The sequence below is a fragment of the Haliaeetus albicilla genome, chromosome 2, assembly GCF_947461875.1.
Source record: "Haliaeetus albicilla chromosome 2, bHalAlb1.1, whole genome shotgun sequence".
Classification (NCBI taxonomy): Eukaryota; Metazoa; Chordata; class Aves; order Accipitriformes; family Accipitridae; genus Haliaeetus; species Haliaeetus albicilla.
Genome location: NC_091484.1, coordinates 20,092,923 through 20,113,104, shown reverse-complemented (window position 1 = coordinate 20,113,104; position 20,182 = coordinate 20,092,923). Strand labels below are relative to the sequence as shown.

Genomic DNA, 20,182 nt, shown 5'->3' with positions numbered 1-20,182 from the left:
ATAGTGTATTTTTTAAGATGCACGACTTGGTTGAAGAATTATCCTTGTAACAATTTAAAAACAGTTTTCTTCAACATAGTGCATTAAAAACGCCAGTCAGACGTTACTTTAGAATCTTCTACAATTCACTTTTGTAAAGAAAACCCCAAATAAACAAAAAATGCAAACACAAACAAACAAACAAAAAAGACTTACATATGTAAGTAACAAAAACCTACCACTAGAATACCTAAAAAGCAGGGAAATGGTAAAATCCTACAGACTAGTGGAACTCAAGTCTGATGAAAATCCAGACAAATGACTAAAGCCTAAATACATTTCAAATCTATTAAGTGCCTAAGAGGAACATTTGTCGTAAGCATACAATAGAAAAAGCACAAACTGAAATTCTTATACTAATCCTGTTCTCTCTAATCATATCTTCCTTTAAATCAAATATTATGTATAACATCTATAATATTAACTGATCTGATTTTTATTACTACTGGCATCTAAAATAATTCATTTCTAATGGGAATTTGCAGACTGATGAAAGCAATATCAAAATGAGGATATAGCTGAACATCCAAGACAAGGCAAAAGACAGAACAACTAAAATGAAGAAAACTAATAAGATACATAGTTCTCAAGAATAGTTCAAAACAGTTGATGAATCAATTTCATTTTCATTCAAGGAAAGAATTTTAGGCAGAAAAACATCCTTATTTGTGCAACAGTACTCTGAAGTCTTAACCTAAAGTCAAGAGCTACATTATAGACATTTAAATCTTATTAAGAATTTGGACTTAGCATACCTACCTACTCCAAACAAATTACAATTTACTTAAAACGCAAAGGATAAAGACAAATGCAAAACCAGGGAAGTACAACGTAACATCTTCATAACTCTGATCACAATATGTCACGTCCTGAACAACCAAGCTCTGTAGGGATCCTGATACAACGGATATTTAAGGTATAAAAGATTAAAGAGTCTATGAGCAACAACAAATAGAAGAGCACAGAAAGGAATCGAGACTTATACAAGAAACTGTATGAGATCTCTTTAAAATATTTATTGAACTAGTCTGAGTATAGCACAACAGATCTGGGCAGAGCTATTTAACAATAACTATTCATGCTAGCAACTATTTTCAAGCTACTTCAGAGCACCTAATTCAAATATTCATATCTCACATTTTTAGCTAGTGGATTGCAAATATCAGCTTTCGAAAAAATCCTTTGTGAATAAGTTTTTTTTTAAAAAGTCTGTCACAGATACACTTGTCATTTCTGCACAGCTGTGCTGTAATTGCCAGCAACAATAGAAACAGCAACTTCATCTGTTCAGTTGAGAAATATTTATTTAACAAAAACTCCAGAAGCAAACAACTGTCTACAAGAATCCATTTTGAGTCCTGCTGAGTAAATGTATATTGATATCCTATGTCAACTTCACCTGAGAGAAATCTATACGACAGATTCTTTCCTGAAAAGCACACTTGGCATTTAAAAGTTTATTCGTTCTCTGATATTTTTGTCCTCTGAAGCACAATTCACAAACCACTGAACACTTCTGCACTAAATAACAGACTACAAGTTTTTGGAGGATTCTATTCTATAGACATTTAACTTTAAATCAAGATTTGCCAAAACCTCCTTCTATAATGTCTTCAGGTATGAAAGGAAAGCATACAGCTTAGAAATCAAAATAGCATTTTTAAAAATATCTCATAGAATATGCAGTATTTGTCTTTTAGGAATGGTGCTCCTAAACTAATATTTTACCAAGGATCTTCTAGAAAATTCATCATGTAGAAGAGTAGTGTTAAAGCAGTAGGTATTTCAGGAATCTAGCAAATTGAGCATTACTAAACAAACATTCTGAAAGCTGCGTTCCATCATGATGATGGCCACTATCATTCAAGATTCTAATATATTTATCAAGTCCAATTCAGAAGAAAGTCCTGCTCACAGAAACAAGTTATGATTATTAGCAGTTGTAGGGTTTCATGTATTAATGAAACAACTGATAACATGATTAGAGAGTGTATCACCTGTAAGAAAGCAGAAATCCTTCAGGTGGGGACCATAGTCGTAATATTTCTACAGCTGCCTAACTCTTCCATGCTTTTGGGTTTAATAATTTGCTCTCAGGAAAGTGCATGCTTCACCAAAACATGACATATCAGGATGACTATAGATGGTGGTTTTATTAGCTCCTTCATTAAAATGTAATTAATCTCTGACTATTGTAGCCAAAGTTCCACAAGGGCTGCGTCCTTTAGGATCAGATGTTCTTCATTTGCACAGAAAGACTTTCAAAATTAGGTTAGAATTAGGTCAGAATTAGACTAGAATTAGATCAGTAGTTTTCTTCTTGACGAGTAATGGAGCTATATTGCCCAACTCCTCTTTCAAATTGTCTCATATCTCAAAATCAGAGCAATACAGAGTGTGTCCTAACACCTGTTTTTTATGATTTTATTTCTAGACAACAATGAAAATTATGTAAATCTTTAAGGCAGAGTGGGTGAGAGGCATTGAAGAGAGCATGTTTTTCAACAGATAAATTCTAAATACCTAATCGTACAGTTACTCCTGTAGTAATGGTTGTTTGTTGTAACACATCCTGTCTGGAATCGTGAAAGTTCACACACATCATGGGTGTCTATACAAACCATTCTTGAATCCTGTATTTTTGAGGGGGGGTTGTAATCTTAATTTCCTTTTTAACTTGACTTCTTACAACCATTCATCCCTTTCTGGGAACTGATGAAAGAACCTCTTGTATGCACTACATGAATGGAGTGGTTTGGCTTCTTTGTTGCCAACTTCAGAGGTCTGTTGTTTTGCTTTTTAGCACTGAAATCATCTAACACATCATCTTTCTTTTCCTCAAGAACTTTTCACCAGTTGGCCAGGAAAACTGAGGTGCTGTTTGGGTTTTGCAGATGCTGTTAAAGCTGTCTGCAGGTATGCAAACACATCAGGAGTCATGCATCTTGCTGAAGAATGCTATACATCCAACAGTAGGTCTATACATGAGGTCTATAATTTCAGTGAGGTTCAGCAAGGTAATTTTTGACATGGGGAAGAGGAATCAGACCTTGTTATACTTGGTCTGCAGAAAAAAGTAGGTAAAACATAAAAAAAAGCTTCTTGAGACATCTCACTGCAACTCAGCCCATATTTTATTTTCATATCAGTGATACACTTGGGGAGGAACTTCTCTTACTACAATATCCTTTATTAGATTACCAATAGAAGATGCTATGAAAGCCTGACAAACGAGGTTTTGTTTCCAAAAGCTGGCAAACATGGAACCATGCCCACTTAAATATTTTAGCTCTGAAAAAAACACAACTTGACAAAAAGTTTGTTTCCTATTTAAATTCTCACAGTACTTTCCATCTACTCACCACTAAACTCAGCTCTGTTGCTTCTAATTGTGGAATTTCTATTCTCCCAAAATGGAGAGGTGAGGACAATGAGGATAGTGGCAAACTGGACTTGCATGTTTACTTCAACAGCCAATTTTCAAGCTTATGCTAGAATTACTGGGTTTTTGCTTGAGACAGTAGCTTGAGCAAAGATCATTAACTCCTCTATTGTTCGTACAGCCTTGTCTTATGACCTATTTTACTTTTGAGGTATCAAAACCATATTTTGGCTATATTCAACTCTCACTTCATTAAAAAAGCCAGGAGAAGATGGCAGAAATAAACTATGCAATCTTTATGTTCCTTTAAATTGAACTGGCCTGTCCTAATGCAAAGTGAGTCTATCACCAGCTGTGCAGGTATGAGAGAATACTAGTATATCATTCTTAATCAAGGAGTTAAGACAAAGCATCTTACCGTTAACTAAAAGGAAAAACTTCCATCTGAAAAAATTGCTACTCTGAAAATGGTAAAAAGAGACTGAATTTTTTTTTCTGGGATCTTTTAACAAGATGAAAGATTCATATGACGTCTTCTCACACTACCTAGCAGTATCTTTGTAAACTCCAGTAAACAGATTATACAACAATGCAATGTGTGAGCAATAGCTATAGGTTATCTAACAACGACCAACAAATGCAACATTATGATTGCAATTTACAACAAAGAACAACTGTGAACAACCTCAGAACCAAAAGCAGTAATACCACAACTGGTTCCCCTGCAAGAACAAAGATTGGATGGTTTGATCTTGATATACCCTCTCAGAAACATTACTTACTGTCAGATCTGAGGGAAATGATGAATTCAGCAGCATATCATTAAGTCATATGTTCAATATAAATAGAGAGCTTCATAAAATTATTGGGAGTATCTCTATCTTATTTTCTCAGAAAATGCCATGACACATGGTTGGCTTTTTTTAATCAGATACTAACATACCATTACAGTATCTAGAATAAAAGTATCACAGCTTTGAACTGATTTGAGACAATCAGAATATAAAACCAACACTAAATATGCAACTTTTCAGTCTATGTAATATAAAGGCCATACACTAATGATGCTGAAACTGATAAGTTTTTTCAATATATAAGTAATTCCAGTGGAATTTTACAATCAATCTTAAATCACATTATAATTCTAAAACACTACTACAATACTTTTCAATGCATAGCAAGAGCCTGCAGACCTTTCAATTAGGACACAATATCAAGGAATTCTCCACTGACAGACAATCAGCTTCTTTAAAAGAAACAACCCAAAAGAAAGAGTGACTGATTAGGTATATCAAGTGTTAAGATGTTTTCGTGAACAACATTGCTGTAATCACTGTAATGCATCATTCTTGTCATTAAGTAGTTTAGATGACAACTGATCTGAACTCCTGGTGTGCAGTGCATATTCAGTAATTACTGCTATGCTAAAATATTTTATCTTCTCTTTGTACCTGAACTAGATAGATTACACTACCCTAACAAAGAGAAAGTTTAGAGCTCCCCATTATAATATTACATAGAGAAAGATGTCTAGTAACAGAAACTTATTTAAGCTGTCAAACAAAGGGTATGTCTCTTGGGACAACTGCAATACTTTGTAGGATATCCAAGTTAGTTCTAAAGGAGGTAATATATGCTGGAAGCAAACTAATCACAGCAGAACACAGTTCTGCCTTGACTAATTTACACAAAGAAATAAGATACCTGAGTAGGTTTCTGCTCACAACAGAGCCCACTGAAGATTAACCTCAGTATCTCTAATACTGGCAGAATAAATAAGGTGATAGCCCAAGTTAAATACAAAATCAATTCTCAAAATGTTTTTTTAAAATACTTCTAACCTACAGATATGTCAGATTCTCCATCAGCATAAGGTTTATACCAAGGCTGAATGTTTGTTCTGAGCTTAATACAAATTCCAGGGAATACAATTAAACAATACAAGAATACAATGATTCTTTCTGTACTTACAATTCATAATGCACATCAAAGCCTGTTTCTGCATAATTTTGTTTAAACTAATTTTATGCTATCTGGAAGAAAAAAAGAAAGCTTTCTGTTTTCAAAAAGCAGTACTTTTACCAACCACCAGATGTGAGCCTTTTAAAAAATAAAAATCTCATGTCCCCTTCTTACCAGTCACTGCAAATGACAAAAAAAAAAAAAAAAAAGTGAAAATACAATTTGGCATAGCTTCTTCTGCTAGTCCTTTGAAGTGGGAAGCATCAGATAAAGATGTAGTATAGATTTTCATTAATACACAAAAGGTTTAAAACAGACCACACTAAGCCTTTCTTTCTGGAACCAACAAAACATTGGCACTTTTCTATTCTGCCCACAGAATTCACTGTAAAGAATCACATGAATTCAGTTTACAGATGAAGATGAATAGATAGTGGTGTAATTTGCCTCCAACTTGCTATGTTTGCCATAACCCACTGTCTTCTCAGTAAATAAAATTAACTGCAGGAAGAGAATGATTCACAAACTTTTAAAGGAACTGTGATAGTGCTTAAAGTAGTGGTGAGACCACCACCTCGCTCTTCAAATTCCCTTTCCCCCAAATTACTTACCACAAACATTTGATCTTTTATTTCTAGACATTATAAAATTAACAAGTAATCAATCAATTTGAAACCCTGCTTTTAAGGGATCACAAATAAAAGTAAAGTAGAAATGGTTACGCATCAACTTGCAGTAACTTAGTGGCTTCACAACCACATGTCCTTCTCTCCACCTACTCTAGTTGCCTCTGGGGTACTCTGGTCCTCTTGAAAGCAGGCTAGCAGGCAGAGTGCTCCACAAAAGAGTTTAACTTCCATATCAAAAGATAAAATCAAAGAAGGCTGGTACTTGAGCCATGCTCTTACTTCTCTTGTTCTCCAGCTGGGTCGCATATACATGCCCGAGCAAAGGGCACTGACAGGATCCAGGCACCACAACTCCATTTTTAACCTCTCTCCCTCATACTGGACTTCCCGGCCCAGGGAGGAGTGGGAATCTCATTTCTTCACCTTCATCTTTCCCTCACTTGATAATCTTACATTGCCCTGAAGCAAAACTAAACTTCAGACTGAGGCTGACCTTTTTTACTTAAAAATGATGTTTTGTACCTGGAAAAGCTTAAAGCTCCTTTCTTTTACTTTGGTGATGAAAGGTTTAAAACTCACTAGCTTTTTTTTACCACTTATACTGGACTTAGACTCTTCTGGTACAGTCAAGCATCTTTCTGAATGGTTCTGTTGCACGGCCTTGATTCGAATAGGAGGAAGACTTGTTTATTAGTTTTGATTTTTGAAAAAAGATAGTCAACATCATTTCATGTAAAGTATTTTTCCCAGCTGAAAAAAGGCAACAAATTTCACATGCTTCTCCCTCTAAACCTACTTATTTTCAGCTGTATTATCCACCTTGTTTCTAGAAAGAAGAAGGGGGGGGGGAGCAGGGAAGAATAAAAAAAAATAATGTATCTGCTATAAACTTGTCTGTTCACAGAAATAAAGAAAAGTTACCAGTTGTCACTGCCCACTGCCTTAGGGTGGTTTTGGTTTCTTTGTTGGTTTGTTGGGTTAGGGGTTTTTTTGTTCTTGTTTAAGAAATTTTAGAAGTATTTACAAAATACCAAAAGAGAATTTGTACTGGCCTATAGCAAACAACAAAATATAAAATATTTCAGCCTATTTTAAAATACTTCAGTCTGTTACACGGTTGGAGCTTTCTGTTTAAAAAGTGGTTAAGACAACAAGCAGAGTATAGAATATAAGACACAAAAACCTAATTCCAGATGTATTTTACTGTGATTAAGACCTAGGTTGGATTATACTCTAACTAATTACAAGAATTAGTGAAAAGTGACAATTTCCAATAAATTCTATGAATTAGGGCTCATAAAAATTACTCTTGCCAAAGATGTAATTATTAGCTCAAAGCTTGAAAAATACTAAACATTAATGGAAAAAAATCAGTAAAAAGTTGGCTATTGACAGTCTTGATAGAATTAAGCCTCCTAGAATTACAGAAATAACCTTATCTTTAATTTTGAGAACTTTCACTCAGTAAAGGATTCTTTCCACAACAGGGTATTTTCTACATTACTCAAGAACTCTACAGTAAAACCCCTCTGGTATCATGCCTAAAACCTAGCAGACTATCTACTCTTTCCCAAGTGACTGATCTTTTCTTTTTCTGGTGATTTACATTCAGATCATCTTGTTACAGAAAGCACAGACACTTCTGATAGTAACTCCTGTAACTCTTACTAGGCACTTCATGATTTTCTTCTGACACCATCTCTTTTTCATCACTGCCTTAAGAGTATTTTTCTACTTTATCTAATCAACACTGTAAAGTAGTAAATTTATAGTCACTAACTTAATTTCATTACACTAAATCATAGAGTCACTTAAAAATATGCATTTCACCCTGAGGCATTATTTTCTTCCAAATTACAATTTCAATAAGAAATTAAGATCGAACACAGACATTTACTTGGTTGGTATGATTCCAAACATAAATAAAAAGAGATGAAAATGTACTACTTTGATGCCAGTTTACAGCTGTTACTATTAACTACAGTATCACAGAGGTGACTATAACAAGAAAGGGATGACTCTGAGCCATGAAGCACCTGTATGTCATTATTTGGTAACATCATGAGAACTATGAAAATATTTATTCTTCAGTAAAGTTATTAATGATGGCCCTCCATCAGTCCTGAAGTTAGAATGTTAGTATTGACAGACATTTTTCCCCTTTGTAATATCTTAAACAAAGAAAACATTAATAGCTTAATGATCAGACAACTGAGCTATCAGTCAATCCAGACACCATGCAACCATTATATCAAAACTATCCTGTGTAGCATGAACCCTTTGAACCCTTTAAATTAGCCTGGACAAATTCCCTCCTTTCCCAAAAGGATTTCCTATTGTAAACATAGGCTTTATCACAAACTCAGCATTTTTCAAATATCTTTTTCCATCCAGAGAACTCAGCTTGGTAAAGTATAATCACTGAAAAACACCCCATAAAAATGTTCTTTGCTTTTTTCATTTTTCAGATTTTATAGTACTTCACTCCCTGTTACAGCTAATAACAAATACACTAGTCTTGCAGAACAGTCACTAACTCTCCTGAAAAAAGTGAATTGCATAATAAAACCTCTGATACATCATTAATATTATTACGGTGATCATGGATTCTTTTGTCTCCAAAAGCACTCTAAAATAGTTTCCTACCATGTAGTTCAACAGATATCAAAACACAGAACTCAAACCCAGGATCCATTTTAAAGTATTGTTTGCATGGAGCTGTAACACTATGCTCCAAAATACTGATGATGTATACTTCTATATTTTGAATATGGGTTTAATTTTAGTCCCACAGTAGCAAAGTACATTGGACAAAACTGCGCCTAACTTCCGTGTGAATAAGATTAACTTTTATTTGGTTTTGGCATCACTTTCTAAATGGTTTCATGAGCAGAAGGATTAGTTAATTTATCCCACTGGTCAAAAGCAGACACCTGAGAGATCTCATCCAATTTCTGGTGTTATACTTCCCAGACTGTGCAGAATTCATAGAAGAATCACTGAAAAAGGGGAATGTCCTTGTATTTCAAATATTAAACAAGAACAACCCTTTTAGTCAGTTTAATCAAAGCAATACTATTTAGGTACTAGTTAGAAGTTTACTGCTGGAAATAAAATATGATGCCAAATATCTGTTACTCCCAGAAAATATGCACGTTTGCAGTATTACCTCCACTATATCTTTGTAGACAAGAAAAAACAAATTTTACATGTTCTTAGACAAAAGTCTGCAGCAACAGAAACCATTTACCAGTCTGAGAAAAAATTGGTGATAATAGGAACACAAAACACCACTTTTGTATTTGCTAAATATCTAAGTGAAATGATTGCTAGGTGTAGAAAACAAGATGCAATCTGTTCTAAATGGAATGGCATGTATGAGAATAATGTTGGTGTTATGGTCAGAGAAGCATTTCTTTTTATGGTAGCAGTATATTCTAAACATTCCGTTCTATTAAAAAAAGCACTTCCATAGTTTAATGCTCACAGGGCAGAAAATATTCTGGAGATGTAGACTGCATCCAACCTGTCTTCTAACACATTCTCTCCAAATAAAAATGCAACAAACCATTTGTTATCGGTCTGTGTGGAACATTTTTTTCGTAGCAGGGGATGGGATGCAAGGGGTGGCTCCTGTGAGAAGCTGCTAGAAGCTCTCCCGGCTCCAAGTCGGACCCGCTACTGGCCAAGGCCGAGCCCGTCAGGGATGGCGGTAGCACCTCTGGAAGAACAGATTTAAGAAGGGGAACTGGCAGTGAGTGGGGGGATTGGAATGTGAGAGGAACACCTCTGTAGATACTGAGGTCAGTGAAGAAGGAGGGGAAGGAGGTGCGCCGGAGTAGGTTGATGCCCCTGCAGCCCGTGGAGGTGAGCGGGGGAGCAGAAGCCCACCTGCAGCCCAGGGAGGAGCCCACGCCGGAGCAGGGGGATGCCCCCCAAGATGGCCGGGACGCCATGGGAAAGCCTGCGCTGGAGCAGTCTGTGACTGAAGGTCGGCTCGCGGAAAGGACCCATGCCAGGGAAGTCTGTGAGAAACTGCAGCCCGCAGAAAGGACTCACGTTGGAGATGTTCGTGAAGGACTGTCTTCCGTGGGAGGGACCCCACGGTGGAGGAGGGGACGGGTGAGGAGTCCTCCCCCTGCGGAGGAAGGAGTGTTCCCCTGCGCCGCTGCGGGGAGGAGGTGGAGAGAACCGGGAGTGGGGTTGAGGCAGGAAGGAGGGAGGGCTGGGGGGAAGGTGTTCTAAGGTTGGGGTTTACTTCCTAATATCCTTGTTTTGTTTTGACTTGAAGTAAATTAAATTGATTTTGTTTTCTTCACCAAGTTGAGCCTGTCTTTTGCCCGTGACCATAAGTGGTGAGTGATCCCTCCCAGTCCTTATCTGGACCCACGAGCCTTCCTTTGTATTTTCTCCTCATCCCACCGTAGCTGGGGAGGGGGGAGTGAGCGAGCGGCAGCATGGTGCTTTATTACCGGCTGGGCTTAAACTATGACACCATTGTGCAGAATTGTTTGAAGAGTAAATAAAAATTCTTCAGAGTACTTTCCTTCACCAGCGTTCCACTCAACTGCTTGCAAGGAAACCTGAACGCTAGCTAGGAGCTTCTGTCTATAAGTACTATTGGTACATCAGAAGATTTTCCCCTTCCCTGCCTAAACTTCTCCTTAAATTGCATTCAGATTTCTGTTGTACCTTAACAACTTCAATATGGCACATATTTCCGTATTTTGTAAAGGTTTCATTTCCATTTCCACCTCCAGTTATTGCTGGTTTACATTTTTCATCCTGGCTGCTCTGCAGGATGTACATCTTTACAATATTTATGTGAGGTCTTACAGCTTTAACATTAAATATTGTTAACTACTATATCAAAACCACATTGAGATATATACGGAAGTGATATCCTGTATTATAGGATACACAACAGATTTCACCATGTTTTATCAAAACATGTCAAAGCAATGCAATTCCTGATGGCAAAATTAAAGTGAGTCACACAAAAAATGGTTGTTTGGGCTTTTATGAGATTCATATGAACTTTCTTTCAATTCCATTCACGGGTACACATACTCCTCAGTTGTGGAGCTTGCTTTTTCAAGTTTAAATGAGGACCTAAAACAAATCTCGACAAAACCTTTTTGCTTTGCCTGCTAAGGGTCAATACCATGTAAAATGCCAAAACACTTTCAACCCCCCAGCAGAAATTGCAGATGATTCTAGATTCACTTGGAAACCAGCACAAGCTTTCTAAATGGCCACAAACCATTGTAAGTATTCCAGGTATGTACCAAAATCTGGATTCACTGTACATTGCAAAAACCCTGTGCAAAGCATGAAAATTAAAATTAATGTGTACTTAGATAATTCTTATTTTAATCTATAGAAGTAATTTGTGAAAAGTTATGCAGTATACTTTATAGTTCAGATACCTAAAAGAAATGGTTGAGATGTATTAATGTCAGAGTTTATTTCTCTTCTAACTGTGGCACACTATCTTTAAGTACTTTATCCTAGAACCTAGTAAGAAGGCTGGACTTGAAACTAATTGAAACTAACTTGAAACTGGAGATCAACTCTAGTTGTTTTAAGTTTAGAACATGCCTTAATTCAACTAAAGCAGTGTTTAGCTGGGGACACCTTGGGTGAGGACAGAATACAGCATTATCTTTCATTACAGACCATTCTCCAAATTTTGCACACAATCTCACATAGTCACACTCACGAAATCAGAGCAGAATTTGCAAGATACCTACACAATGCAGGACTATCTAGAGCATGGTTTAGAGAATACAGGTACATTATCTATTCACAGTATTTTCTTTGTATAACTTTCATCCATTATATAAACCAATGTGCAAACACTGAAAACAAAGTACGGCAAATGCTTAATAGATTAAATATATTGTATTACTGTGTGTACACGTCTATATTTTATAGTTCTATTGGAATGTGTGCATGTGAGTACACATGTCTGTGTATTATATAGCATTTATGTTAGTCTTCAAAAACTTGGGGCTATTCTGTTTGTGCTAACAACTGGACAGAAGCTAAAACCAGCTAAACTTACGTGAGACACTCCTACTTGGCTTGATAAGTAAGGCTCAAGCAGATGTTAAGTGGTATCACTTATATCATCTCATGAAACATTCTATAATCTACTCCTACTTTCCCACTTTCCTGTGAAACCAATGTAGTTTGCATCAAACACCTACTTAATAAGGCTACTAAATCACTTCAAAGGACAGTCTTCAACAAAGTACGTGGGGAAATATGTGAATTTAAGCACTTAAAGCTCTGTCAATGAGCATTTTTTGAGCAGCTCTTACAGATTCTTACCAGCTCTTGTGTATCTTCTGCTAATGGCAAAAACGTAGCTTCCAGAATAGCAACTTGATCAGTGCTGAGCTTCTGCCACAGACTAATCAGCATAATCACCAGATGGGTGGCACTTTTCAACTTTGTGAATGCCTGGAATATGTTGGCTTGATTTTCTTCTGCTGCATCTGCTAGAGCTATTACCTGCAAAAATTACAAATGTCTGTTAAGTATAATTTTACCATCCATGAACACTCAACACTGAAATTACATTTGGCATATTCTTGTTTTCCTTTAGAAGATCCTGAGGAATTCTGTTTTCCATAAACACAAACCACAGAGTACTAAATGAGTTACCATTTATCTAGATTTTTCTTTTGCATAGGCAATTTCAAGTCCATATGGCAACAGGATTAATCCATCTGGTACAATCAGTGTAGAAAGGATTCTGTTTAGAGCATATTCTTAAGGCATTCCTGAAATTGATCCCCATCATATCACATAATACATGGTAACAAACTAATTTGCAGGTCTACACCACACAAGACACTAATCCCTATATGACCAGCAAGCCTACTGTATTAATAAAAAAACAATACATTGATTTTATGCAATTAAAAATGCAGTATATAATTATTTCCACATGAACGTAACCGCCATTTGTTATTTTATTAACTCTCGGGTCCCTCCAGATTTTGCATTAGTTGCTTCAGCTTTTATGCCAAAACATAAACATTATGGATCATGTATATGAAGGCAATACCACTTTAACTGCCAGACATTATGAAAGAGTTTGCAAAATAAAATAAAATGGCAGATTCACTTCTAAGTTGGTAAGATAGTTTTGCTGAGTACTTCAAGATGGGGAAAAACAGAAGAGCTATTATATGATATTCTACTCAGTTCAGAAAGAACTTGTCATTGTATATAATACTGTCCACTCGCAGCATTACAAAAATTGGTATTTTGAAAAATATTGCTATAAATGCTTTCTTTCTTGAAATACAATGTTTAGACATTTTCCACCACAGGTGAAAAGTGAAGATGACAGTGATTTCAATATGCAATTACTATCATTTCAATATGACAACAAGAGATTTTCCACGGTATTTGCACTGAATTACTTCAACTAAAGGAAAGGAACAAAGGTTAGGGGTTTATCCGGGGGGACAACTTACAAGACCTGTTCTCTTGAATGCCATTACATCTTCATGTTGTCTGAATAATATTTGGCCTACAGCAGTGCCGATTATCTTCACTGTCATTTAAATCAACACAAAGCACCTCCCTCAACCACTTTCTCCTTCTGTTTATTTATCTGCAAAATGGGGTAATAGGTGCTTGATTGGAGTTGTGGAAAGCCTCACAGAAATGCAGTTAAAGTGTAATTAGTATTACAACAGAATTTACAACGTTAAACTTGCAGAGCTTGATCCACTAACATTTGGCAACAGAGGGAAAATGAAAATACTATACAATGCATCTTCAGCTGGGAAACTTAGCCAACCAGCTGTTAGCATTTGGTGGAGGAAAACTATTTCTAATCTGCAACACTGGCATTAGAGATATGTGTGTGTTCCCTCCAGGCTCCCATGTGACTGGGAAGATAAAGAAAACAGAATTTTAGGGAACTATAAATATGAAACATTTCAAACAAAATGTGTTGATAGCTTTTAGTTTAGATTTTAAAATGCAATGTTTCCAAATAAAATGGAGAACCCACAGGACACTTGTGAGTCCAAACACTACATAAATTAGAGCCAAGCAACTAAACAAAACAACAAAAAAAACCCCTCAGCTAACCAGGCAAAGGAAAAGTGAGAGATTAATCCCAAATAGTGAAAACCAACATGACATACTTTGGTTGGAGGAGGGTAACAGTATCACAGACACATCATCTGATGTAATCGTGCCCGCATTCAGTTTGGTCAGACAAAAGCCCTGATGTTTTTCATACCTCATGTTCAGTACAAGGTGGAGTTCCATATTGCAGTTACTTTTCAAGAGCTGTGCGTGACAAAGCTACAGGATAAACGCAACACTACATAGCACCCTACATCAGTAGCATCTGACCAGTGTAACCAGTAACTGTATGCACAACACAGCTTCATCTTTCTGAGGAGACAAGCAACAACAGTAGACAAGTTCTCCTCAGTCTGATACTGCCCTTCACCTATCCTGTTCAATATGAGCATCTGAGAATTTTGGGAAGAAAAATATTCTAAGATGAATTTTACATACTGATGACAATCATCAGTACGCTTCCTATAATACCATGACTGGATGGGACAGTGCAATGGATAAATTCAGAATTCCTGGAATTTGGAATACAGGCAAGTTATCTGTATCCTATTACGGATAATGCTCAGCTAATATCAATTTTGCTAAAGAAGCAGGCAAATACAGTTGCACTTGTGCGACAGCTACCTGAACCCCACTTACACAACAAAGCTAAAGGATACCTTCTAGACTGAGTCATTATGAACTCCTAGGTGGTCTCTCATGCTGCGCTATATTTCAACTTACACTGTACTGTATAGCTCAGAGGTATAAATCACATAGAGAAGTAACTGACATGGCCTTTTACCTTAAGAATTCCTCATTTCAGAATTGGCTTTGTTTCTATTTTATAGCCATGAACAAAGGAGATGCTCACCTTTTCATAGGCTATAGATGTAAAACAAATATCCCAGTCCTTCCGAACAACACCTAATGTACCAAGCCTATAAGCTATTCTGAAAGCAGCTTCACAAAAAAAACTAAAAAGTACAACTGTTAAAAAAGTTTGTCTTTGGTACAAAATTTTACAGTTCTGAAGGCACAATAATACAAGACAAATATTATACCAGGGACAGGCCTAAGTTTCTAAAGGAGAAGCGCAGTCTTGGAGTGTTGCAGGTCACTGAAACGTACAGCAATTAACTTATTATATGACAGCTTATACACAAGTTCTACTTTACACTTGCAGAGAAACTAAAGAGGGAAAAAAACATTTCTAAGTACTAATTATTATGTAAATAGATGAAGAAGTGACCTAATAGAGCTTTCTCAGGTCTGGACTATCCAGGATAATACAATATTAATTACCATACCATAATGTAGGCACACACAGTCACCAACATTTTTAAAAAGTCTACACCACAGACAGAAAAAGGTTGTCAAAACAGCACCCTTTGAGATATGCTGAGAACAGAAAGCCAAGGCAACACAGAAAGCAGCTGGAAGGGACTAAAAATAACTTTGACAATACATGGTTCCACAGTAAATACTTAACATGAGGGGAAAACAAGAAATCACTCCTCACAGAGGAAAACTACTCTAAACATCTCCCAGGACATCAGCTATAAATTTTAGAAGTGTTCTGCAGTTCTTCATTCAAACACTTGCAGAATTTAAGGATGAGTAAGTTTTAAAAACATGACATTCACATTTTTAATTCTTTTACTTTCACCTGAACATTATGTCTAGTTGTATTTTACAACAGTTGAGGCATCCTGAAGAGACTAGGATTTCAGTTTGCAACTATTTTCACAGGGTAGGTGGAATAATATATTGCAACTGGCAGTCCCAAGTGTAGCTTAGATGCAGATTTGTAGACAAACTGCAAACTATCAAGTAAAAAGTCCATTTATACTGCATAAGGCCTATCACTGCCTAGTTAATGTTTTTCTTTCTCTTTCTTTAGTATCACAAAGCTTTCAAACAAAGAAAACTAAAAATAAGGTTTTCAAACTTTCTTTCTAAAAGCAATGGAGAAAGGAAAGTGGCTGATGCAGGAAAGATTTAAGAGGTGCTGGAATGGGTTGAAAGTACAGTATCGAATATATATTTTTACAACTGATCAAAACTTGCTTTTCTTTTACATCCTTTTATGTTTAACTTTTTCTGACAAAATTCTTGCTCTGTTCCAAAACACCTACCTACAGCAAAGTAAGGCAGTTGTTAATAAAAGCATGCTGTGAAAAGAAAAGAAAGAAAGAATAACTATTCTCTAAATTAAGATATTTAAGATTTTTACTAAATTTCATATTCACAGTTGCAAAGGTAGAGCTGAAATCCAGAAATATTTTTATAATCTTGAGAACTTCACCCCTCAACGCTATTACCAGGATTTGACTGCAATAATTTCCAAGCATAGTGCATTTCTCATGTTTTCAGCCTTAAGTTTTCAAGCAGAAAGATTTCTCTCTATGCTTATTTCATTGCTAAGCAGACCTTAGAAGATGTCAAGCATTTGAAAACTGTAAACTAATGGTGATTCAAGTTTTAAAAACAATCAGATTTCTCCATTTTTAGTGCCTACCTAAGGATATTTTTTTAGGGCATTGTTTAACATTCAGCAATAACTTCAAAATTACTAATCCCTCTTGAAAAAGGCTTGCAACATACCCACTCTTGTATATTCAGACAAGTTTCTTGGGGCAGTAATGAACATCACTCTCACAGGCTTATTCCAATAATAAAAAACAACCATACAAATACAATTCCAAAAATACAAAATGTCTTCTTATTAGCTGGCTAGGAAGTTGAAGAAAACTTTGAAAAACTAAAGGGCAAGAAATTAGTTCCAATAAACTTTCTTTTGATTTGGTAGTATATTTTCTTGGAGACCCTAACACCATTGGGACTGAAGACTCTCACAGGTTTTACGCCATATTCTAAAATGGAGAACAGGAAATGTGGCTGACAATTTGTTCTTCTTTTTTTAAAACAGCCAAGAAAAACGTAACTGTTCACCACTGGTGAAACTTTAGCCAACTAGTCTTACTGTCACCTAGTTCTATCACACTGGGTTCAGCTTCCAGTAAATTTGAGGTATCTTCACTTTTAGCAGAAATCAAGTTGGAAAAGAATGGAAGTTTGGCATTTAAGGAACACAGAATCTCTTTACTTTTCATCCACAGCACTTACGAGCAAGCCTTCTATGCAAAATTTGTTAAAATATGAAAAATAACATCAGAAATGTAATTATTCTCAAATGGACACAGGGATGATGAATTATCAAGGCTATTATGTACTCCACAGTAAATTAATCCATAATCAAAGCCTTTATACCTGGTTTCAAAAGAGCCATTCTGTACACAATTATACAAGCAAAAACAGAGATCACAAGCTCACAGGTCTCTTCTGGCAATCTTTCTTATGGAGTGCTTTATTGCAAGGTAGTTAATTGATCCGACCCCTTCCAACTATTTTTAAACAAAATTAGATCTTCAGAATGCAGGGTTTTAATGCATATAAAGCAGAAAAAATAGAGATCTGAGAAATGCTAGGATGACTGCTTGTTCATTCCCATTGCAACAGGTCATTTACTACTACTCTATTTCACACTTTCCCCCATTCACTCATTTTACAGAAGGAAATACAACTCAGTTACTAAATCTATAACAAGATCTAACAGAATTTCTTTTTTTTTTGGTTTTCAGAAGTCTCCATCACATATCCTTGTTCACATAGAACATGTACGCATTTGAAGTCAAGTATTTTCTTCCTTACAAGCCCCTTTGTTTACCTTGCACACATGGCACGCAGACACATACAAAAGCTAAGACACCAGCAAAGCAAACATTTAAGACAGATAAGACAACATAAGCGATAATATCAATTTAATTAAATCCTGAATATCCCTTATTCTTGGAGTAAACTTTTTTTTTTAGCGGCAATTCTCAAAGTAGTTTACAAAGTAACAAAACAGTGATTAGCAGCCTGATTCCCTGTGCAGACCATCTCACTCAGCAACCATTGTGTGCACAGCTTTTGACAGGTGACTAAAGCTTTATGGAATGCAGGCAAAGATATCCATGTCAGAGAGAGATCTTTATCAAACACTCCATCACCAGAAAGAATAACCAGGTCAGTCCCGCAAGGCAGCACTTCTAAATGCTGTGGTGTTCCCACAGCGCTGCAATCCGTATGTGAGAGGGCACGTTGGGATTAAGTACCTCAGGCCAGAATTATCTAACCTTTGTAAGAATGCTTCAGCTAGTGCTAACCATGACCGCAGTTTTTAAAACTGTGGCATAGGCCCACCATGATGACAACAAAGCATCAATTCACTAGGCACCAAATACTCAACTTTCAAGTGAAGCTCAACATGACCTCAATCTAAGAAGACAGCAGAGACAAAAGACATTGCAGCATGACGACCCATGCTTTATCTGCATGCACCCAGCTACCTCCTGAAATTCTATTGCCTCACTTGACAAATGTGAAATAACTGATCATCACAAGTAACTACTATAGCAATCTGTGCCTCTGGAAACTAGAATAGACAGATTAAGGAAATACTCAAGGTTGCAAGGGAAGTTGTGTGGTTTTGTTTTCTTCTATGTTATTTCCATGACAGAATCATCATTAACAGCTCTACTGCACCTTTCTAAATTGAAATTTGCCACAAAGCACTATCATCTACAAGCACAACAAAGGTTACAGTTTAAGATGGCAGTTAAACACTCTTGTAAGATCCAAATGGATGTTCAGAATCCTCTTTTGAGACTTCACATATATTAAACCTGTGTCTTACCTCCACAAACTAAAGTGACATAGTGGATTATTATCATGGAGAGTCACGCTGCAACAATGTTAATAAGAAAATTTTTTGGGATAAAGTAACTATCATTTCAGCTACACAGAGTCATAGTAGTATGAATATGGTCAGTTCAAAAGGAAAAAGAGATCTCTACCCTTTTCATTTTTCTGCTTTAGAACACTCGATAAGAAAACAGGCTATTACTTTGTCTTCAAAAGTGTCTCTTCCCCCAGCTTTTATCTATACCACTATACTCTTAACTAGAAATTGTTTTGAAAATTACAGCAAAATATTTAGTGGGTTCAGAACCCTGGGCACCTGAGTGCACTATCCAAAAGTACTTGATGGTTAATACATTTAAACTCAAATTAAAAGCCTGATAGATTGCTGTTACTCTGCTCTGTAGGGAATTTCTATTTTGTCTGGACTAAGTATTTAAACAAGCTATGACAGTAAAATCCAAGCATGAAGACCACCTGGTTAGCTCTACTTTAAATGGGTACAATCTAATCAAAAGAAGAAGATTCATATTCCTCTTCATATGCATAAATCAATTTTGAAAATTTTTCTGTCTTAGCAATACTGAAGTAGTGGCAAAAACCTGCTTGTTTGCATCACTGTTGCCAGTTTACTGGTTTTATTTAAATACATCTTAGTGTTGTATACTGCTACCTATCATTATCTGAGAGCTTCCTTGTTTAAATCCATGGTAACAGAAAAGAAGAATTCCTGTTGTGTCTAGTGTTCCATCTGCAGTAAGGATTACAGTTAGGATTATTTTAACTTGATTAATATACTTTTCTCTATTTGCTTGTTTGTTTTTTTTTTCCAAAGGGGTTTAACATTTTTGGGAAGCCAGATAAATTAATATGGTCAATATGAATAATACATAGAAAAAAATTATTTAAATACCTGACACTTGACCTCCTCTTGATAGCCTATCCATGAGTAAATATTGCAGCCAGTTTTGCATGTGAGTAATTGCTTGTTATTTGGTACAGCTATTAAATACCAAGATGGGGCAAAAAAAAAATTTTCTTGAACAAGGCTAAAAACACATTCAAAATACATATAATACTTTCCAATACATTTAGAAGCAAGTTCTACATTATAAAATCCAAATGTAAAAGTGGAGTTATAAAATTAGTAGCTTATCTGAGTGAAATAACATCTGTTAGAAATTACACAAAACCCAAGAAACCAGTGAGTTACAATAAACCCTTTAGTTACCCCTTCAAAAGAAAAGTTGCATTTAAGCATAGGGATATGCTAAATAACACACATATGTCACAGAAATTCTGATAGTAAAAGAATATTGAAGACAGA

General features: G+C 36.0%; 1 protein-coding gene across 2 annotated transcripts in view; it reads right to left on the bottom strand.

Moving 5' to 3' along the window:
* The window catches only part of BBS9 (Bardet-Biedl syndrome 9), a 334,638-nt gene that overhangs the window by 172,068 nt on the left and 142,388 nt on the right, over positions 1 to 20,182 (bottom strand). For both annotated transcript variants that reach the window (XM_069809142.1, XM_069809140.1), the window contains exon 20: positions 12,349 to 12,531. In XM_069809142.1, the coding sequence (XP_069665243.1) occupies positions 12,349 to 12,531 (183 nt within the window). The remainder of the gene's footprint in view (positions 1 to 12,348; positions 12,532 to 20,182) is intronic.